At 48.1% G+C, this 23,272-nt stretch overlaps 1 protein-coding gene across 1 annotated transcript in view; it reads right to left on the bottom strand.

The window, feature by feature from the left end:
- LOC126985386 (uncharacterized) overlaps positions 1-23,272 on the bottom strand; it is an 80,377-nt gene that overhangs the window by 5,751 nt on the left and 51,354 nt on the right. The window contains exons 2-4 of the mRNA XM_050840193.1: positions 12,973-13,210; positions 2,864-3,988; positions 1,284-2,437 (exon numbers count right to left, since the gene is read on the bottom strand). Coding sequence (XP_050696150.1) covers positions 1,284-2,437; positions 2,864-3,988; positions 12,973-13,210 — 2,517 coding nt within the window. The remainder of the gene's footprint in view (positions 1-1,283; positions 2,438-2,863; positions 3,989-12,972; positions 13,211-23,272) is intronic.

Genomic DNA, 23,272 nt, shown 5'->3' on the forward strand with positions numbered 1-23,272 from the left:
TGAAGTAGAGGTGGAGGGGGAGGGGGGGGAACTGGGGCAAAGTGCAGTGTGACGAAAGAGAAGAAGAGGAAGTAGTTTAGAAGCAAGGCTGGGATGAGGAAGGAGAGGCGTGGGTTGAAGCAAAGAAGCAGCATGAGGCAAGGATGAGCAGGTGTGGAAATGTAAGAGAAGTTGTTGAAGTGGAGGAAAGTTCTTTGTAATCAGTGTGACATAGGAGAGGGAGAGGATATAGTGAATTAGAGTGTTGCATTCGATCACCAGGGAGAGTTAAGCAAGGTTGACCAGGTGTAATGAAGTAGAGGAAGAGGAAGAAAGGTGCATTGAGGGGTTGTGCAGGTAAGTCTGGGGGAAAAAAATGTATGGCAAGGTAAATTTTGGGGGCATAAGCTATACCTGCGTGTGAAAAGATTAATATGGAAATAAAGATGAATGTATTAGCAAAAGGAGGGAAGTGTTAGGAAGAAAGAAAATAAACACCAAAATAGCATGCAAAGACGTAAAACAACAGGGACGGAGAAAGAGACAAACAGGCAAACAAACGGATTGAGAGAGGAAGTAAGGAAGATAGACTTGAGCAGACGAGAGCAAAGACCCGTGTGTGTGTGTGTGTGTGTGTGTGTGTGTGTGTGTGTGTGTGTCTGTGTGTGTTTAGCCAAGCACACACACACACACACACACACACACACACACAAACGGAGGCCAGCAAAACACGAGGGAAATCATGGGAGTAGTCACGGCCGGAGCGTCGCTGGGGCCTAAGAGTTCCCTTATTGCGTGGCGGTGCAATGACGCGAGGGTTAATTTAGACTGTCTCGTGCCATCAGGAAAGGGGATCGTTGGCCCGACTCCTCCTATCACTCCCCTGTCTCCCCTCACTCCACGTGCCGCCCTGCCGACCCCACCTAAACCGTCACTGTTGTCCCCGCCACCCCGAACCTTTCTTCCCAGCGTGTAGTGCCTCCGCTGCTACTGCTGGGCTGACACTAAAGTTTTTTTTTCCCACTCGCTGAGCTGCCGTTACATTCCTCCTTCCATCTTCACTGCTGTTCCCTGGCACTTAGATCCGCCTATTCCTCTTCCTCCCCCCCTCCCTGTTTTCTCTCTCTCTCTCTCTCTCTCTCTCTCTCTCTCTCTCTCTCTCTCTCTCTCTCTCTCTCTCTCTCTCTCTCTCTCTCTCTCTCTCTCTCTCTCTCTCTCTCTCTCTCTCTCTCTCTTCGTGGTTCGGGTGCCGTGTGTTAGCTGTCAGTATTGTCAGGGTGAAGTGTATAGTGTCCGCGGCTCACCTTGCGGACAGTGCTGCTTGCCGTCACACCACAGCTCCGAGGGGATGCAGGCGTGCAGCTCCGGGCACAGTTCCTTGCACTGCAGCGCGCTGTGGGCGTCCGTCCAGCCCCCGGGACCCTCGGGGTGGAAGTGTGGGAAGGTCCCCAGGTCGTCAGCCTCCTCGGGGGTCCAGGTGGTGAGCCAGCGAAGGCGGAGCTGCGAGGCGCTGCGGGGCTGCCACGCTACCACCAGCGACGATCCCTGTTCGTTGGGCTCCCGCAAGTCCAACTCTTGCTTGAACGACTTCTCCTCCGCCTCTGTCTCCTCCCTGGCCGCCAAGTCGAAATCCTCAGCGGCGGGCGGCGGGTGGTTGATGGTACGCGGTCCCAGTGCCTGAGGCGGCCAGAAGAAGGTAATGGCGGCGGCGGGGTCCGCGGCGGGGCACACGCCCAGCACGGGGTCGGCTTGGCCCGGCACGTGAAAAAACAACCGGGTGTCGGAGGCGCAGGTGCCGTTGTCAAGACTGGCGCGGGGCAGCGTGAGGAAGAGCGCGTGTTTGGGCGGCGTCTTGAGGAGCCACGGGAAGCCCTCGCATTTGGCCTTGGTATCCGAAGAGGAGGAGGAGGCCACCACCTCCCCCGCGGCGCCCGTCAGCACCCGCGTCGCCCCGATGCAGCCCGGCGCCTTCAGGAACTCGTAGGAGGCGTTAAAGGAGTAGTGTGAGTAGTCCTCGTGGGTGAGCATGCCACGGATGGTCATGTTGAGGGTGAGGTCTGGCCCGTGAGACTCCCTCGTGAGGGGAATCTCGTCCTGGGTGCAGACGCACGCCAGCGGCAGCTCCACGTCCGCCCACGGCCATTCGGACACCGACAGGGACATGTGGGATGGCGAGCCGGGTATGCAGCGCAGCGCCTTGGTCTGGCGGTTCACCTCCCTGCGGCAGCTCGACGACCCCGTCTGCAGGGCAGTGATGGTGAGGCGCACCACCTGGTCCGGCGCCCCTAGGAGGCGCCACGAACACGACACCGCCGACCGGCCGCCCCGCCCGTACAGGAACACGTCTCGCGGCGCCGAGAAGGTGAAGCTGCCGCGCTCTGCTCCGTCACTGCGGATGACGCGCTGGCACGGGTCGCCCACCCAGTCCCCGGTCTGCCGCCGGTCCACAAACTCGTACCTGGTGGGAAGAATGGCCCAGTCACGAGCATTATAGATATGTTCCTCTGGCCGCCCACTGGCCACTCGCCACCCAGCATTGCCTAGCAAGAACCCCGGGACAACAGAGGCAGCAGCACAGACTCATGCTGAGGGTAGTGGTTGTCAATCATTGCAGCCTGAAAGCTCAACATGCTCCGTTAAGTGAAGGGCAGTTTTTCATCTCTAGGCTAATAAGTCCCCGGCCAGCTACACCAATAAGCGCAAGAAAATCACAAGTTAAGTGATGTTCCTAAAGCAACTCTTAATGAATTTCTGGTCAGCCAGCCTGGATCCGCCATGCTCCTGGGCTGCCTGTCCTGCCTATGACCGATAACAGTGAACATTGAGGAGCAGTCTCAACAAGAGGAGCACTACCGCGTGCATCAAAGTGACTGGTTGTACTTACCTGAGCAAAAAAGAAACTTTGGTGACTATGCTCCCGTCCTCAAACAGCTGCTGTATGCTGAGGTTCCTGCCGGTGGACACGTAAGACTCGTTCCTGTCGCAGGGCCGCACGGAGGCATCCTCCTTGAGGCGGCGAGCGCGGTGGCAGGTGCGCAGCTCGGTGTCACGGCAGTGGCGGGCAATGGACGTGCCTTCCGGCCACTCCCCGTCGGCGATGACGAGCTGCGTGCTGCACAGCTTGCCCTGCAGCTTGGCCAGTTGCGTCGTCCTGGTGTAGTAAACGAAGGTGATCCACACCACCTGGCCGTGGGAACCCAGGAACTGCCACACGCAGGTGGTGTTGGGCGGCACGCTGTGACTGGCGCCCTCCACCCAGCCGCTGCTGTTGTCACTGCTGCGGATCACGACGCGGCAGTCCTCGCCGATGGCGTCCTGCGGGATGAACCGCGTCTCTGCCTTCAGCTCGAAGCCCGCCAGATGTGTCCACGGCACCTCGTGATTTGGCCGGTCAAAGGGTGACGTGGTGAATTCTATGAGCACGTCCGGCCCTGAGGACACGATCTCCGGCACCACGTCGCCGCGGCAGAAGGTGACCAGCACGGGCGAGGTGGTGGAGTTGCCGTCGTACACACGCACGTAGTCGCCCACGTAGTAGCAGTCCCCGTACAGCTTGAGGTGCCGCTCGGCCGTGTCGTGGGGCTGCGCCTGGCTCTTGATGTGCACGAGCTGGCCGTCGTCCTGGCTGAGGGCGATGATGGCCCTCTTGCCGGGCGGCGCCTTGGTCTGCTTGAGGTGGTAGTAGCAGGTGGTGTTCCGCGGGTACATGCCGGGGAAGTTCGGGGACTGCACGTAGCACGGCTGCTGGTCACAGTTGGAGAAGAAAGCGTTGCACACCGTCGTCTTGTCCCGGAGGCCCAGGTACTTGGGCTCCTCCTCCTTGCCGTAGCGCACCACCGCCGACCCTCGCCGCAGGAACTTGTACGACATCTTGACATAGTAACTCGGGAAGTCGTCGAGGGCGGTGAGGTCATTGTCCGTGGGCAGCCGCGTGATGATGACCGACACGGAGGGCGTCTCGGAGTAGTACATCGGCAGGCCGAGGCCGTCCCCGCACCAGAAGCCCGGTCTGGGGGGGAGAGAGGGGGAGAGGTGTTATGGTGAGGCTCATAGGGCAGACAGGGTGACGATGAGGGGAGGAGGGTGGCGGTGCTGGTGGTCATGGAGTGTGTGTGTGTGTGTGTGTGTGTGTGTGTGTGTGTGTGTCTATCCCATCCTCGACCTGCGTAACAGTCATAGACAAACGGATGGACAGGCACAGAGAAAACAGACAAACTGATAGACAGGCGGCCAGACTGAGGGACATCCTGGCACAGGTGACCTACACACACACACACACACACACACACACACACACACACACACACACATACACATAACAGAGCATTTTTAATACATTCCAATACCTAATCACTTTTTTATCTTGCTCTTTGATATTCTCCGTTTTCCCTGCTGTAAATAGCTCATTTTACTTACTCTCCTCTTCTCCCTTCCTGCCCGTCATCTCTTCCTCCCTCCGCGCCCTTGTCATCCCTCCACAGCCTCTGCAGCATCCACATCCTCTTCCCCAATCCCCAATGAGGAATATTCATGGTCAGATACAACTTGGAGCAGCCAAAAGCTTCCCGTCCTTCCCCTTCCCGCCCCGAACTCCACCTTCTCAATCTTGGCTCCTGCACCTTTTTCTGATCGATTTTTTTCTGCCCATTACTCTTTTGCTCTCATTGCTGTCCCACCATTCCTTCATCTCCTTCTCCTTCTTTTGTCTGTTCCCTTTCATGTGCCCTTTTTCTTCATCTTCCCTCCTTCTCCCGGTCCTTCTCCTCCTCCTCCTCCCCTCCTCCCGGTCCTCCTCCTCCTCCTCCTCCTCCCGGTCCTCCTCCTCCTCCTCCTCCTCCTCCTCCTCCTCCTCCTCCTCCTCCTCCTCCTCCTCCTCTCGCAAGTTCCCTTCCCTCCTGGCCTTGGCGTTCTCTGCTCCATTATTTAGGAACAAGGAAGAAGGAGAAGGAGGAGGAGGAGGAGGAGGAGCAGGAGCTGTCCAAACTCTCCAGCTCTCTCCTTCCCTCCTTTCTACCTTCCTCCTTTCCTTTCCCCTTATCTCTCCTCCTCCTCCTCCTCCTCCTGTTCCTCGTCTTCCCGCCCCCCTCTCCTTCCTTATCTCCCTTCTCTTTCCCTCGTTCCCTCTCGTCTTCACTTTGAACTTGCCTCCTACTCCTCCACCTCCTCCTCCTCTCCTGTTTCTTCTACTGCGCTCTGTTCCGAGGCTGTTGTTGTTGTTGTTGTTGTTTGTGGTGGTGGTGATGATGGTGGTGGTGGTGGTGTTTGTGATATTGTTGATGGTGGTAATGGTGTTGTTGCTGTTGGAGCGAATGTGTTTTCCAATTATGACAGTTATGATGATGATGATGCTCACAATAATGATAATAATAATAATAATAATAATAACAATAATAATAATAATGATAAAAATGATAAAAATGCTAAAAATACTACATTAGCGTCAACAAATGGAGCGAGGCCTAATGATATTCAACGAGCGTGACGACCCGACGTTCACGCTGAGGCCGATCGTAATTATCATGCAGCGCCCGTCCACCTGCCGCCGTAACACCTGCCCGCTAATTACCTGCCACCTTTGCCGTTGGAAGAATAAATTACTCTATGACGCGGGATTGAGTCATGATTGCAAACACGGAATTTATTGGTTTGCTTCTTAGTACTGTCTCTATCTGTCTATCTATCTATCTATCTATCTATCTATCTATCTATACCTATCAATCTCCCTTTTCTTCTTCCTTGGCCCACAACCACTGCCACCTCATCTTCCTACTCCTTTCATCATCCTTTTTCCTCTTACTCCTCGTTCACCTTTTTCTACTTCTCCACCGATTTATTATGTTCCTCCTTTTCCTCTTCCTCTTTCTCTTTCTTCGTCGTTTCCCGTCCTCTTATTCCCTTTCTATTTTCCTTTCTGTTCCTACTTCTCCTGCTCTTAGCCTTTCTCTCTCCACTATCCCTTCCTCTTATCCTCCTTCTGTTCTCCTCCTCCTCCTCTTCCTCCTCCTCCTCCTAGCAACGTTGATCACTCCAAACTCTTCACGCTACAAACTAACCTGAGAACAAGAAACAACGGAAAAACAATTCAAGCAAAGCGATGCAATACCGACATCGGCAGGAGTTATTTCTCGAATAGAGTTGTTCGCCACTGGAACAGCCTTCCTGCAGAAGTGGTTAGCGCAGAGACCATCAACTCCTTCAAGAAACGCATTGATCGCCACTTTGCTGCAACAGGAGTGAACTGAACGTTCCCCTGTGGCAAACGGATTGATTAAATCACTGTCCTCCTCCAGAGTCCACGCGACCCAGATTATGTCCCACTTAGGCGGAGAGCGGCAGCAGTACCTCCTTGTGTGTATTAAGCTATGATAAAAAGAACTTTACAAACAGGGAAATGATGTACCCCACTTGACATTAGTGTGTGTGTATGTGTGTGTGTGTGTGTGTGTGTGTGTGTGTGTGTGTGTGTGTGTGTGTGTGTGTGTGTGTGTGTGTGTGTGTGTGTGTGTCAGGGCCTAATGGTATTGTTACGTGTTTGTTCCAGGAAGAGAGGCTGGCGGAGAGGAGGAGGAGGAGGAGGAGGAGGAAGAGAAAATAAGTAGATGACGCAGAAGGTGGAAGAGGAGAAAGTGAGGGATGAATATGAAAGGAGGAAGAGAAAGATAAGAAATAGGTGGAAAGGTGGATTGTGGAGAAGCAGAAAAAGTAGAAATCGAGTAAGAGAAAGAATGATGATGAAAGGTGAAGGAATGAGGGGTGGCAGTGCTGGTGGTGGCCAAGAAAGAAGAAGAAGGAGAATGATACTATTTTTTTCTTACAACAAAGGAGACAGCTCAAGGGCACAAAAAAAGGAAACAATAATAAAATAAGCCCGCTACTCGCTGCTCCTAATACTAATAATAATAATAATAATAAGCAGAACAAGAACATGAAAATAAAAAAAAACACCAAGCAACAAGAGCAATAAATAAAAGAAGAAAAAAAAGGAGAAGACTTACAAAATGAAGGTAAAGACTAAGACAAAGATGAAAATTTTAGATTAATGATAAATAGAAAAAAAAGGGGTATTCAAGAGGGTACGCAGGGAATGAAGTACCTTGCAAGAGTCAACTCATGTCTTAAATAAGCTTATAAAAGATGAAGGAAAGGACCCAGAGAAATATTAGAGGTGAAATGTTTCTAATTCAACGAGAAAAATATATGCGAGGAACAGGATTTGAAAACGTACCCACGCGACCTTCGGGTAAAGTAACGTTAGCGCTGTACTAATAAAATAACTGTGATAGATGTGGGCGAAACAGTGACAGGAATTCTTGAAGATGAAATTGAAAAGATTAGACCGTGAAGCAGTGTACTAGATCATATAATAAAGAGACACATGCATGAAGTTAAAAGAACTATATCCTATCGTATTGAAATCTGAGGTGAACCAAAGCCATTTAAAAGTGACTAACCTTCTTGTTTTTCGCTTTCTGCCACCGAAGAACGAAAAGTAAATAAACCCTCAACCACAATCACCAAAACCACCACCACCACCACCGTCATCGCCTACAGGAGACGGGGCGGACTAGGCGGGCGTCACGTCGGGGTCTGTCTTAGGTAGGGCGTGTTGACCCTTCCCTCAGGTGGCCCCAGGCAGAGGGGATGGGCCAGATAAGAGGGAGGGGGTCATCATGCTCTTAACTCCTCACTGTTTCCTTGACGAGGCGCCCCCCCCCCCCTCCCCATTCCTATGTTCTCCTGGTTCCCCACCTTCGCCTCTCGTCCGCCTCTTCACCTGTTTCTTCATCCACCGATACCTTCACCTTCACCGCCGTCGCCATGTAAGGTATGTGTTTAATGTGTTTTATGTTAGTTTTTTTTTCGTGTTTTTGTCGTATCTTTTGATTGTGTTTAATTTATAATCACTTCTGTTTCGACTTTTTATTTTAATTCATGTTCCACTATTTTATGTTATTTTCTGCTTTTTTTTTCCTCTTTTTTATATGAATTGATTGCGTTTCATTTTTCGAATCACTTCTGTTTGGATGCCTCTCTCGTTTTTGCTTTTCTTCTTGTTCCTAATCCTGCTTTATTCTGTATTTGTTCTTGTTCTTGTTAATTTTGTATCCACTACAGAGCTTTTACCTCATACCAAGGCGATTACCACTACCGGCGTGTGTGTGTGTGTGTGTGTGTGTGTGTGTGTGTGTGTGTGTGTGTGTGTGTGCGTGTGCGTGTGCGTGCGAGCCAGTGTTTAATCAGTGTATACGAGAGTGGCGTCGTACTCGGTGTTAACAGCCGGCAAGTGTCTGTTTGTCGTGAAGGAGATAGTTGGCTACACAGTAATTCCCCGGAGCTGCTTCTGCTGCGGCGAGAGATAGCGAGGCGTGCCTGTTTGGGCGGCCTGGGTGCGTGGGTTGGGTGGGCGGGTTGGGCGGGTTGGGCGGGAATCCATTAACCACCACCACCACCACCACCACCGCCACCACCAACACCACCACTCCCGCCACTAACGCTCCGCCATGGTTTGTTTAGCTATTACATGCACTCCTGATAGTCCCACAATTCCCACCACCTTGCCTCGTATCCGTGCTGCAGGCAAAATAATATTACCTGTTTCACATTGTATTCCTTTCTGTCCACCTGCCTTCCTGCTTACCTATACTTACTCACCCACTTACATACATTCTTACCTAGTTACCTACCTACCTTCCCAACCACCTACATACATACATATCTACTTACCTACCTATCTTCTTACCTACTTACCTCTTTACCTACGTCTTGCTTGGTGTATTGAAGGGACGTAGCCGATTCCATGTAGCTTATTATTACTGAACCTCACACTTGCACATGCTGCCTGCCTGCACCCATATTTGTACTTCTATGTGTAACGATAACCTGGTGTGTTTTTATGTGAGTGGATGAATGGCTAAGTGAGCTAACTGATTAATCTTTTGTGGCTTATTTGAGTGACTGAATGGGTGAGTGAACGAGTTTAGAGGAGTGAAAGTGAGATAATGATAGAGTGAATGAATAAACTTGGGAGAGTGAAAGTGAGAAAATGAGTGAGTGAGTGAATGAATGAGTACGTCTGGAAGCGTTGAAGTGAGAAAGTGAGTGAGTGAGTGAGTAAGTGAGAGTGGAAAGTCTAAAGCAAGTGAATGAATGGATGACTCTACGAAAGGGAGTGATTGAATACGTGAATGAGTGAGTAAATGAATGAGTTTGTAAGTGAGAAAGGAGATGAATGAATAAGTGAGTCTGTGAGTGAGTGAATGAATGACTGCACGAAAGGGAGTGATTGAATACGTGAATGAGTGAGTAAATGAATGAGTTTGTAAGTGAGAAAGGGAACTAATGAATAAGTGAGTCCGTGAGTGAGTGATGGAATAATCGTCGTGGATAATCTTGCTCCACCACAATGCTATCAACACAAGGATCGGAGGAGGAGGCAGCGCGGTGCGGCAGGGCGAGGCGAGGCGTGCGAGGCCCCGAGACTTATCAGCCGCCGCAGCCCCGCACCGAGTCGCCGGAGTGTGTTTAGTCAGATTAGACCAACTTGCTAAGCGGAGGAAAGTTAAGCTGAGGCCCAAGTATTGTGTTGTCAGGTGGAGCGAAGTGGTGCCTCCTTCTACCTCGCGCACCTAAATCATGAACTCTCTCTCTCTCTCTCTCTCTCTCTCTCTCTCTCTCTCTCTCTCTCTCTCTCTCTCTCTCTCCCCCCCCTCACTTTCTTCCTTATACTCTCCCTTACTCCATTTTACTCTTCGATTCTTACCATCCATACCACAAAAAAGACACTCATTTTCTTTTCCTTTCTCCCTCTCTCCTACTCCTCCTCTCACCCACACCACCTAAACCACCACCTCTCCTTTCCTCCCTTTGCTCCTAAACACTTTCCCTTCTTCCCTCCTACTTACCACCCACGCCACAATAAACCCCTCCTTCTCCCTTCCTCTCCCCCTATCTCTCATGCTCTCCTCACCCACACCACCTGAACCACCCTCCCATTCTCTCCTTCCCATTCTTGCCTCCCACAACACCTTACCCAACACGGCAACTCAGCAAAACAACACTACAACAAAACGGAGCGGTACTGAAAGCAGAGAACACCGCAACACAGCTAAACAACACATAATTGCTTGCCACAACGCGCCCTGCCCCCTTCCTCCACCGCCCAGTCCCTCCCCGCCCATGTGCTGTCACGCCAACATGGAGTATCCGCCGCCGACTTTTCCGAATTTCATTAAACTTTACTCACTTTGTCTTGTGGCCTTTGACGTTTAGGGTCTCAGGTGCTCCCCGGCGTGGTTATCCTCCTTCTTCTCCGCCCGAGTGTCACGTGACTTACTGATCTCATGCTCCTGCTGCTTGTGGCCCTGCTCCTCTTCCTCCCTCTCCTCCTCCTTCCCTTCTTCCTATTTCTCTTTTTCATTCTGCTCCTCCATTTGCTCCTCCTCCTCTTCCTCCTTTTCTTCGTCCTTCCCCCTCCTCTCCCTCCTCCTCTTGCATCTACAAATCCTACTCCTCCTTCCCTTCTTCCTATTTCTCTTTTTCATTCTTCTCCTCCATTTGCTCCTCCTCCTCTTCCTCCTTTTCTTCGTCCTTCCCCCTCCTCTCCCTCCTCCTCTTGCTTCTACAAATCCTACTCCTCCTTCCCTTCTTCCTGTTTCTCTTTTTCATTCTTCTCCTTCATTTGCTCCTCCTCCTTCTTTCTCTCCTCCTCCTCTTCCTCCTTTTCCTCGTCCTTCCTCCTCCTCCTCCTCCTCCTTTTGCAGGTAAACTTATCTTGGACACTTGCACAAATAACTTATTGTCTTTATTGCGTCCCAAGTTGTCCATCCAGTAAGGTATTTAACTTTCTTTATTACGCGGACTGTTTATTGCGCTCCCGTGTAAGTCACTGATTGTTTCGAGAGAGAGCTATAGTTCCTTACGGTTAGTCTGTAGTTTAGGAAATGTTAGACAGTGAAAATAGCATAATTTTGAAGTATGGAAGGAACTGGCGGTAACGTTTTCGCGAGTCAGACTTAAGTTCATACACAAGCAATGTTTAAACCAATGGCATAATTAAACCGGAAAATTTTACAACTAGACGCGTTTTAGTTTTATAGGCGATAAGCTTAATATGAAATGATGTTTAGTACACCCGAGACAAAAATAACTACTTGCAAAGATTTTCGCAAGAGGTTCTATCCGAGTGTTAAGCGTGCAAGTCTTATAATCTGTAGAATGATGGATCGCTCTGGATATCTTCGGCTTTTCCTGCGTTATCTTGCTGGCAATTGTTGAAGTTTTTTTTTAGCTTCTGATCTACCTCCTTTATTGTTGAAAAAGGATGTATATCTCCCGTCGTTTTAAAATTACAGAAATAAGACCATGTAAATGTTTCTCTATTGCTCCCCCTTTTTTTTGTGTGTGTGTGTGTGGTACTGCAGTAAATGAATGATCACAGGTAAGAGATTAAATCGAGTCCTTTCTTTATATTTTTGTTTACCTTTGGTCTGTTTCCTTTAAGGTAAAATAAATTTCTGCTCGCATACATACGTTGAATACGGTGTGACTGTGTGTTTAATGTGTTTCTGTTTGCTCGCCGCGGCCCGCCCTCGCGTGAACGGACACTCGACGTTCATTCCGCGCAACGTTGCCAGATTGTCGTATACTCAGCCTCTTATATTTACCAACTTCCGACCCCAAAACTGTCTCGTGAACCCCAATAAGGAGATTCACTTATAATTATCGTTAAAATAGTTAATTCCTGGTGTTTCTTGGGAATAGTTAGGCGTCAGAAACAGGTAAATACTATGCTCTGAGTACGACAATCTGGCAACGGTGAATTTCGCGTGTGACCGGGGCAGAGAACGACTGTGTGGCAAAATACATTCTGCTGCTTTAATTCTCAGCTTTCGCGTGTTCCGCAGTTTATGCATTCTTTTAATTTATATAATTTTTGTTCGCTTGATAAAACATGAAAGCTCGAGGGATGCGCCAGGAAATGTGCCCCATTATAGTCCTGTGCATATGCAGATTTCAGATTTCACGCGTTCTTTTCAACACAACTTCCTGTTATGTTGTCGTTGCGTAAAGTCACAAAGGTTAGCGGATGTGCGCGTTCCGGTCCTTCCTGTAGAAAAAGCCACTCACTTGGTGTTTGCCGGGAAATTATCGCTGTGTACTTAATTTAAATATGAATTGCAGCTTATCGGAAACAACCAGCTACTGAGTGTGTGTGGAGAGGAAGCCAGAGTTACCTGTATATGTTCTGGTTCTCAGTCATCATCATATGGCGGAATACAACCAGATTAAAATTCCCTTACATGATGCTGCTACAGAGAATAGAAAGGTTATTTACTCTAATAAAGGCTCAGGAAAATGTCCCACCAGCAAAGAAATATTTGTAGAGGAAGCCAAAGATGTTGCTGAATAGAACTGTATTTAAATATTTCCCTTATATGATGCTCCTACAAAAAAAAAAAAAAAAACAGTGGTCATATACTTTAATGAAAGCTCCGAAAATGTCACCCCAGCAAGTGGATATTTTTAGAGGGAGGAGAATCACCATTAAATGCACCGGCCTTCAGTTATCTACTTGTGGCGTAATAAAACTAGATAATATCGCCCATAATTTGACTCTCCTACCAAGAAAATAACGGATATATACACAAATACAAGCTCTGCAAGTGTCCCACCGGCAAGGAAATATTTAGAGAGGAAGCCAGAATTACCAATATATGCGCCGTTTCTCAATCGCCTACAAGTGCCGAAATAAAACCAGACAAAAACGCCCCTAACATGATGCTCCTAGAAAGAAAACCATGATTATACACCGATAGATCCCAGAAGCAGCGTGTCTTAAATCATCTCAATCATCTCAATCAGCTGTGGTAGAGTAAAACAAGCTTAAAATGCACCAAACACGATGCTCCCACGAGGAAAACCGTGATTAATATACGCCAACAGATTTCTGAAGTGTGTCAAGTGGAAGTTACCTGTGCGTCAAGAGGAAGTTACCTGTATATGCGCTGGTTCTCGATGATCTGCATGTGGCCGTGCGGGCAGCCCTGGTCCGTGTGGGAGTTCAGTTTGCCCAGAGTGAACTTGTGGAAGGCCAGCTGGATGAGGTCCCCGTGCGGCCCCCCGGCAGCCACCAGCGTCAGGTTGCACACGGGCGCGCGCTTCGTCTGCAGCGGCCACAGCACCTGCAGCTCGTACGTCTTGCCCACCGTGCCGTAGTAGAGGCGGTTACACTCTGAAGGGGAGAATAAAAGAAAGATGGTTGTAGTCTTTTATGTTCCTGTTTATATAGACAAGTAATACAATCGGTTACGCTCTAAAAAGGAGAGGAAAAGGTAGGTGACTGTAGCCTGTAATGTTCTTGTTTATATAGCCAAGTAGTACAGGTGGCTACCTTCTGAAGGCGAGAGGAAAAGGAACGTGGCTGTAGTACTTTACGTTCTTGTTTATATAGAAAAGGAGGCGGATTGCATAAGGGGATAGCAAGAAAGGGAAGAAGAGGCGCATCGATATCCTACATATACACTTTTTCAATATATACTGAAAGTGGAGGTTTAAGTAAGTGTAATATCCTGAAAGAAGAAGGAAACCTGAAGGCGTTGATAAGGTCTGTGGATATCGAATGTGTCTTTCTGTCCCCCAAGAGTATAGACAAATGACTTCCAGCAGTTGTCAGTGAACCGTTTCGAATGTCTCTTCGTCACACACACGGCGTCAAGAGTTACAGAAGCGTGAGGAAGAGTGGCTTCACCTCGACCAAAGGATGAAACGAGAGAGGAGATGGGGTAGAGGCAGGGAGGGAGAGAGGAAGGGAAAGAGGGACTGAGAGAATAGGAGGGAGGGGAAGGAAGTGAGGGACGGAACTCTGTAAAGAAAAAACAAGAGACTACGTCGTGAGTGTGACTCGTGTGGGAGTTGTATTACACTTGTGGCGGCGCCTTGCCTCGCCTCCCTCGCTGTGGCTGTTGACCGAGCAAACAGCGGCGGGCGTCGGCTGTGCTGGACTAGGCAGGGAAGGGCGGCGCAGATTTAATCACGAGACAGAGAAGCCACCGACGACCTCTTCCTTTATTTACTGCAAGTGGCGCCCCTCTCCGGCCCGCCGCGGAGGGAGCAAGTTGGTTGTTGAGGGCGTGTGGGACCCCTGAGGCGGCCGCTGCTCGCTGGCGTGTGCGGGAGAGCGAGGGGAGAAAGGGAAGGGAGACAGGGAAGGGAGGTAAAAGAGGGAGCCGGAGCTGCATTAGTGAAGGGAGAAAGAAGGCGGCGCATAAAGGGAGAGGGAGTGTGTGTGTGTGTGTGTGTGTGAGAGAGAGAGAGGGAGAGAGAGACCTGACACAAAGGCGAAAGGAAGGGAAGGGAAGGGAAAGTAGGAGGTGCATTAGAGAAGAGGTAAAGCCGGCCGGGATGGAAGACACGAAGGCGAAGGTGCATGCATAAGGGAAGAGGGAAGGAAGGGAAGAAGACGTGCGCTGCTCACCTACAAGTACACGTTCTAAATATATACTGAAGGAAAGGGAAAATAGGAGGTGCATTGGAGAAGAGGTAAAGCCGGCCGGGATGGAAGATACGAAGGGGAAGGTGCATGCATAAGGGAAGAGGGAAGGAAGGAAAAAAGACGTGCTCTGCTCACCTACAAGTACACGTTCTAAATACATACTGATGGTGAAGGTTTAACTACGTATACTCGTGTTTGCAGCTCATTTATTTTTTGCTGTCAATATTAACTGAACGTGGGTGTGCTTAGCTAAGTTTATCCCGCCTCTGAAAGATTATTGCGGTCTGTTCAGGAGCTTTTAATACGAGTTGCTGTAAATGTGCGTTTTTCTTTACATACGCTCCCTCGTTAGCGACTTCAAACGGAATATAGGGAAGGTGAGCACGGTAAATATATACTTGCTAAATGCGCGCATGTTGCCGCTCGGGGAAGTGTGAAGGCAATGCAAAGCAGCTCCTCGGATCCGCATTTGGAGGCTGCCAGGTAATTTTCCGCAGATTTAAGTCCATCGAGGCACCTGAGAGCGTGGGTGTGTTGCAGGTGGGTTAGGAGAGGTAGTGCTGGACAGGTAAGAATAAGCTCCTCCTGAACCCCTTACAAATGCCCTTCAAATCTTTTACAGGTAAACCGAAATCGCCTGAGCAGTTATAATTTCAAACCAGAGCCACGTCTACCCTTTAAACACTAATTGCAGGTAACGCTAAATCACGTTAATGGCTAGACTTTCACACCTGTGCCAAGTAAATTACACCTGTACCCCTTAGACATTAGCCAGGTACACTAAAGCTCTTGAATGGTTCACCTGTATAACACATCTCCACACCTTGTCCTTAAAAAAATTCAGTGGCCCCTCAGATATCCGCGTCTTTACACCTGGGCTGATTAGAGCACCCATAAAACACCTGGATAATTACATTTTTACACCTGGACCACTTAAGACACACACACACACACACACACTCTCTCTCTCTCACACACACACACACACACACACACACACACACACACACACACACACACACACACACACACACACACACACACACACACACACACACACGTTCCTCATCTCCCTGGCTTCCATTAATCCCGTGATGACGAAGCCTCCTCCTCCTCCTCCTCCTCCTCCAAACAGGTCTTGTGATGCACGTTGGTCGTTCTACTGTAATCTGGAGAACCATGAGTCGGATTAGGCGAGTCTTAAAACACGACGCCTGGAAGCCTTCTTGGGGTGATGAGGCGCTGAGGAGGGCCTGAGGCGGGGCTGCGTACTCGTGGGAAGAGGGGGGAGGAGAGGACGAGTGGACGTGGAGGGGAGAAGATGGAAGGAGGATGTGGAGAGGAGGTAAGGGGAAGGTGTGGTGGGACGAAAGGGAAGGGAGTCAGAGTGGGCGTGAAGGGGAGAAAACACTAAGAGGTTGTAGAGAGAGAGAAAGAGGGGAGTAGAGGAAGAGGGGGCGTGGAGAGGAGAAGATACGAGGAGGTTATGGAGAGCGGAGATGTAGAGGGACAGTGAGGAGGCTGTAGAGACGAGATGAGGAGCAAAGTAAAGGTGTGAAAAGAGGGAATTAGACGAGATTGTGCAGAGGGAAAGGGGAGAGGGGAATTAGTGGAGGCTGGAGGAACTTTAAGGGTACACACAAAAAAAGGGGTCAGGGGTTAAAGAGTAGAAGTGAAGCCAGGTGTGGTAGATAACGTTAACGTCAGATGTTACAATGCATAGGAGGACAGGTGTAACAAAGGTATGGGTGTTAAAGGGGAAAGGTGAAGCCATGTGACAGATAAAGGTAAGGTCAAGTGTTAGATTGCATGGGTAAGTTCAGGTGTTAGAAAAAATAAGACAGGTGTTAAAGGAGAAGAAGAGAGGAGAGACAGCAGCGCAGGTAAGAGGAAAAGGATGTGAAAATAAAGAAAAGATGGGAGAGGAAAAAAGAGAAGAGGGGAGAGAGAAAAAGAGGCGTGTATGAGAAGAAAAAATAGATGGAGAGGTGGAGACAGAGAGAAGGGAGAGGAGAGAGAAGATGGAAGTGTATGGGAAACGAAAGGGAGATGAAGAGAGAGAAAGAAGGGGAGAAGGGAAAAAAAAGACGAAGAGTGAGATGTGAAGAAAAAAAAAGACAGGTATTTGGAACTATAGATGAGGTGAGGTGTTACAAGGTAGATATGACGTTCTGTAGGTAGAGATGAGGTCAGGTAGGTAAGGTACGGAGGTAAGCTCAGGTGTAACACAAGTGAGGTGAGGCGTGTCTTTAATGCCCTTTAATGGTCCCTGGCAGAGTAGTGGCCGCCCTTACGCTACTCCCTTTATGGTCCCTTGGCAGCCGTGCGATGGTGTGTCCTATAATGAAGAGAGAGAGAGAGAGAGAGAGAGAGAGAGAGAGAGAGAGAGAGAGAGAGAGAGAGAGAGAGAGAGAGAGAGAGAGAGAGAGAGAGAGAGAGAGAGAGAGAGAGAGAGAGAGAGAGAGAGAGAGTCATCGCATCTCCCCCCTTTCCACCTGCACAGATCAACACTGACTCACACCAAAAGAACACAAAAATCTATATTGGTCTTCCGCTCGTCTCCCTCAACGGCAGGATCACTGACTCCCAAGTGAGGGGTAACGCGTGCACGGGGAGAGGGGAGAGGAGAGAAGAGGGGAGAGGGAGAAGGGTGAGGAGAGGAGAGGGGAGAGGAAGAAGGGAGAGGAGAAGGGAGAGAGATATGCGTGGGAAGAGTACACGGTAGTAGGAAAGAGAGGGAGAGTAACTCATGGAAAAGAAAAACGAGATAATTGTCGGAGGGAGAAGTGTAGAAAGATGTGAGGGAGAATATAAAGCAAAGAGAGAGAGAGAGAGAGAGAGAAGGGAGAGACATGAGAAAGAGAGATGGAGGAGGGACGAATAGAATGACCTTGGATGAGGAAAGTAAATGGAAGGGGAACAGTGAGAGAAAAGGGAGGGAAAAGTACACTGCTATACGAAGTGGCGAGGCGGAAATAGGAGAGGGAATGGAATTGGGAGAGAGAGGGACATAGGAGAGGGAAAGGTAAGGGAGAGGAAAGAGGGAAAATCGACATGAATGAGAAGAGAAAAAGAGGTGGAAATACGAGTAGAGAAGGTAGGAAAGAAGAGAGGAGAGATAGCAGAAGTAGAACTGCATGAGTGAGGGAAAAAATATGTGAAGAGAGAGAAAAGAGGGGAGAGGAAGAGAGGGGAAAGTGTTCCATGGAGAGAAGGAGAAGAGAAAAGAGAAAGGAGATAGAAGTGTAAGAGAGAGGAAAGGAAGGTGAAAGGAGAAAAAGGAGGGAAGAGGAAACGAGAGGAGATGAATGGGAGAGAGGCGTGTTTGAGAGGAGAAAGTGAGAGAGGTGGAGAGAGGGAGGAAAGAAGGGAGAGGAGAGAGACAGCCCTGAAAAGAGAAATGGGAGAGAGAGAGAGAGAGAGAGAGGCAGGCATGTATGAGAGGGGAGAGTGAGGGAGATGGAGAGAGAGAGGGAAGAGAGAGGAGAGGGGAAGGAGAGATGTAAGAGGGAGATTAAAACAGCCTCCCCGACACCCATCTGTTTCTCAAGGGGGTCTTTCAGAGGGGACTATCGCTGTACAAACCTCCTTAAGGGGATCGAATGCCATACAAGCGGGTCACAGTTCGCTCTCAAGCAGGATTTATCGTTCTCGTGGCCCGTTAAAGGGATTAGCAGGGGACCCAGTAACCGGACTAACTCTGATGGGATGGATTGCTTTAGTTTCGTGTTTTGTTGTAGTTTTTTCCTTGAGGAGACGAAGGGGACGCCCACGCAAGTCATGCCTGATGGGTCCTGCTGAGAGGGACGAGGAATGGTAAGGTAACTGCGTGGAGGCTTGCTCAGGGGGACTATCGGGAGTGGCGGAGTTGCAGGCACAAGTAAGGAATGTAAGCCTGTTTTTTTCACTCATTTTGTACAGAATGAAAAGAGATAGAAGTAGAAGTGCATGAGTGAGGAAAAAAAAGAGGTGAAGAGAGAGAAAAGAGGGGAGAGGAAGAGAGGCGAAACTGTTATATGGGGTGAAGGAGAAGAGAAAAGAGAAAGGAGATAGAAGTGTATGAGAGAGGAAAGGAAGGTGAAGGGAGAAAAAAGGAGGGAAGAGGAAACGAAAGCAGATGAATGGGAAAGAGGCGTGTTTGAGAGGAGAAAGTGAGAGAGGTGGAGAGAGGGAGGAAAGAGGGGAGTTAGCTAGTTAGTTGCAGACACAAGTAAGGAATCTAAGCCTGTTTTTTCACTCGTTTTTGTACAGAACGAGTAACTACAAAAAGGACTATAGAGGAAAAACGAAATACGCTTCTCTAGTTAGTTATAGTTAGATAGTTATAGGCATAAATAAAGATTCTAAGCCTCTTTTTCACACTTTTGTACAGGATGAGTAAGTACAGCAAGGAATATAGAGGAAAAACGAGATATGCTCCTCCAGTTTGTTATAGTTAGATAGTTATAGGCATAAATAAAGATTCTAAGCCTATTTTTCACACTCTTTCGTACAGGAAGAGAAAGTGCAACACGAAATATAGAAAGAGGAGAAAACGAAATATCCTCAAATGAAGAACAGGAGATGGAGATAGAGAGAGGAGTGTATGAGAGGTAACAGTGAGGAAGATGGAGAGAAGGAAGGGAGAGGAGAGGGGAGAGAGAAATCCATGGGGGAGGAAAATGAAAGATAAAGAGAGAAAGGAAGGGAGAAAGGAGGAGAGAAAAGAGAGAAAGGAACAGAGAGAAAGAGATGAGATTGGTGGGGGAGAGAAGTGGGTTATGTATTCAGGTCACGAGGTCACGTCACGTCTCCGGTGCACTCCAGACAATTAGTATTCCAGGTGTTGATGCAGGTAATTGGAAGTGTATTATTCGCCGAACAAATTGAGTCGAGTGTACGCAACGCATTTAATTGGCTCATTCATTTTCTCGGTCTCTTTCATTAATTTTATTTCTTGTTTTATTACTACTCGATTTTTTATTTTTTTTTCTTCCTATTTCATTCAATCGTCTAATCTCACTAATCTTTTCCTGTTTCTGTTTCATCTATTATTCGTTTTTTTTTGTTTTACTACTTTGGTTCATTTCTTTTTGTCCTCCTATTTTTCTTTCTTTCTCACTTTCTTTCATTCTCTCTTTTTGTCTGTCTTTTTTTCACACTATTTTTTTCCTCAAACTCTTTTATCTATTCTCATTTTTTCATTTATTACTTTTCTGGTACATTTATTTTTTCTTTTCCTGTTTCATTCACTCCTCTAATGTCACTAATCATTTCACTGAGTCTTTCATTGTCTCTCTTTCATTCATTCTAATTTCTCTTTTATCTGTAATTCAGTTATTTTTTTCTCTCCCTGTTACATTCACTCTAAAATCACTAATCCATTCACTCATTTTTTTTCATCTGATTATTTCGTTCACTCTTTGTTCCTGTTCTTTCACTTTCATTTTCTCTTCAATCCTTTTCTGTCGCTGATTCAATCTTCGCTAACTTTTTTTTCATTTTTTCAATCACACTTCATGAATGGCGTGCCTAAAGATATATTTTCCTGCTCGGTCAGCTGGACAGTGAGTAATGTAACGCCGCTGCTGAGTGTTTTAGTAATATAATGAAGGCTCCGGTGACGATCAAGCGGCAGTTTACCTTATTAAACGTCACTGCATGTTAATTATATCCACGGCGATCCACATCACTCTTCCTTTTTTCCGCCGCCGCCTCGCCGCTGTTGACACCACCATCTTTTCTCGCTTTAGTGATCAACCTTATTTTAGTCCATTTCGCCTTTCCTTCTGTTTCCCTCTTTTCATTAGTTTTGTCCTGACCTTGTCGCCTTGTCTTCTGTTCACTCCATCTTTTCTTTTTTAGTGATCTGATTATTTTTGTCCGCCATTTAAACTTTCCTTCTGTTTACCCTTTTCCGCTTCACCTTAAAATCAAATTCCTCTTCCTTGTCCACTGTTCCTTTTCGCCTCTATTCCCTCTTCTCCCTCCCATTTTTTCCTTTACTCGTTCATGCCATACGTCTCCATAAACTCCCCTCTCTTCTTTCCTTCCCTCTCTCTTTCTCTTTCTCTCTTTAATATAATAATAACCTCTCTTTCGGCCACCTCTTTGGATTCTTTTTGGGAGCAGCGAGTAGCGGGCTTTTTTATTTATTTATTATTGTTTACTTTTTTTTGTGCCCTTGAGCTGTCTCCTTTGTTGTAAAAAAATAATAATAATCTTTTCATTGTCATTACGCCTTCGGTTTTCTCTCTTTCGCTTCTTCTTAGCCTCGATTTTCTCCTCCTCCTTCTCCGTCGACGCCCCCATCTTCCCTCCTGGTATTCCTCCATTGCTCCTTTCCCTCTCCTTCCCGCTTTTCCTCTATCAGAACTTCAAGCTTCCTCCTCCTCGATTAATCTTCCTCCTCCTCCTCCCCATTAAATTTTGCACTTTAGCTAAACCATCATTTCGTCTTCTTCCATCCAACGCTTAATCTTTCCGTCGTGATCATCGCTTCCCTCTTTCCCGTTCAGCTTCTTTCTTTTCCATGACCTTCTCACCTTCCACCTCTAGCTCTTAATTTCCTGGCTCTTCATTTCCCACGATTTCTATTTCCTGCTGTCTACCTTTCACCTTATTAACCTTCCATGTTCTTTCACTTCCCATTTTTTCTTCCAGCTTCCTTTTTTCCCCTTCACGTTCTCCTTATTTCCGTTACCTTTCTACCTTCTTTATGCTCTACTTTGCACATTCTCTGTTTCCACGTTCCCTGTGACCGTTTGTTTATCCACCTTTCACCTTCTCTTTAGCAGCTTTACCTTTGCATCAGTACCTACACCCCGTATCTAAGTCCTGTTTACCACATTTTCTTCTTTTTATCCCTGCTCAGTTTCCACCTCCTCAGTGAGTGTTTCCTATTGTTTTTTCTCCTTTCTAGTCGTCCTCCTATTCCCTGTTCAATATTCACCTTCTTCCCGTCTCCGTTCACACCTTCACACCTTCTTCACGTCTCCGTTCACACCTTCACACCTTCTTCATCGCCCTCGTCTGCATGCCCCCCATTTGTTTCAATCCCGCGGCCATCACTGCCTCCCGCCGCACCATTCTTCCCGCGCACCCCGACGGCCCCGCTGGGAAATGCACTTTTTAATGTATAACCAAGTAAAGCTTCTCCCGCGAGTACCTGGGCCGCCCACTCTGCTTGCTGGCCGCCCCTTCTTTGTCTTGCTGTGACCCCGAGAATGCGTCCCTCACTCTCTTTCTTTATTTTTCTTTCTTTCTCACTTTCCTTCATTCTCTGTCTTTCTTTTTCTGTCTTTTTCTTTTTTTCTTTTTTTGCTTCTTTTCTTGCTTCTTTTCTTGCTTTCCTGCTTTTTCTTTTTCTTTTTCTTCTCTCTCTCTCTCTCTCTCTCTCTCTCTCTCTCTTTTTTCTTCCTTTCTTCCTCCTCATTGGTTTTGCTTCGTCTTTCCCCTTCACTCAATCCATACAGCTCCTCCTCCTCCTCCTCCTCCTCCTTCTCCTCCTCCTCCTTCTCCTCCTCCTCCTCCTTCTCCTCCTCCTCCTTTCCTCCCCTCGTCTCACCTTCCACACAAGACATATCGCTTTTCAAAGATCCACACGGAGGAGGGAGTGTGTAAAGAAGGGGTTCAACGTTGTGTGTTCTTACCATTTTTCCCTCTGCGCCACACGAGTTAATGGATCTTTGTGTGGCTTGTCTCTCTGTTTTATTTTCCGGGCACTCATTACCGAGCTGGTTTTATGGGTAAAGTTAATTTCTGTCCATTTAGCTGTCCCCCTCCTCCATACCTTTTGCCTCTCCATTTTCTTTCTTCTTCTTCCCCTTCCAGTATCTTCCTTTTCCTTCTGATTTTATATGTAATGTTTATCTAGGTTTCCCTCTCTCATCCATACCTCTCGCGATTCCACTGTGCTTCTACTTCCTCCTCCAGTGTCATTCTCCTTTCCCTCCTGTTTTCCTATATCCACACCCACCCTGTCCACCTACATACCCTCTCCTTTTCTGCAGCTTTCCATTCATCGTCCTAACCCTATTATATACCTTCGCCCTACGCCAACACCTGTGCGTCACCTGTTTTCCTCCTTTACCTAACCCCGATCCTCTCACCACCGTTGCCAGATTGTCGTACTCAGAGCATAGTATTTACCGGCTTCTGACGCCTAACTATTGCCAAGAAACATCAGGAATTAACTATTTTAACGATAATTATAAGTGAATCTTCTTATTGGGGTCCACGAGGCAGTTTTTGGGTCGGAAGCTGGTAAAAGTAAGAGGCAAGTTAGACAATCTGGCAACGTTACCTCTCACACCTATCTACCATCTGTCTCCTTACCCACCTCTGCTACGTTTTCCTCGCCCTCACCCACACCTATGACCTCCCCTCCCCTCCCCTAGGCTCTACGTCCCCTCCTCAATCAGACAGACACACCCAAACTATCAACCACCAGCTCTACTCTCCATCTGTTCGCTTTCATCCCACACACACACACACACACACACACACACACACACACATACGCAAAAGTCCGGAAGGGGAGTTTTAGTATAGGGGCCTCGCCGTGCATATTAGTGGTCCGGGAATATTATATTTAGTGAGTGTGTGTGGAATAAATAGCGGAAATATGTTCAGTCTCATCCCCTCCCCTTCTCCCTTTCCTTCCTTCTCCTCCTCCTCCTCCCCTGCTGCCCCTCTTCCCCCTCCTCCTCCTCCCCTTCCTCCCCCCTCCTCCCCCTCTCTAAAGCTCTGGCCTGGGTTGAATCTAGACTTTGAACACGCGTAATATTATGAAACCAACTTTGATCATTAAAAAAGGAGAGT

The sequence above is a fragment of the Eriocheir sinensis genome, chromosome 5, assembly GCF_024679095.1.
Source record: "Eriocheir sinensis breed Jianghai 21 chromosome 5, ASM2467909v1, whole genome shotgun sequence".
NCBI lineage: Eukaryota > Metazoa > Arthropoda > Malacostraca > Decapoda > Varunidae > Eriocheir > Eriocheir sinensis.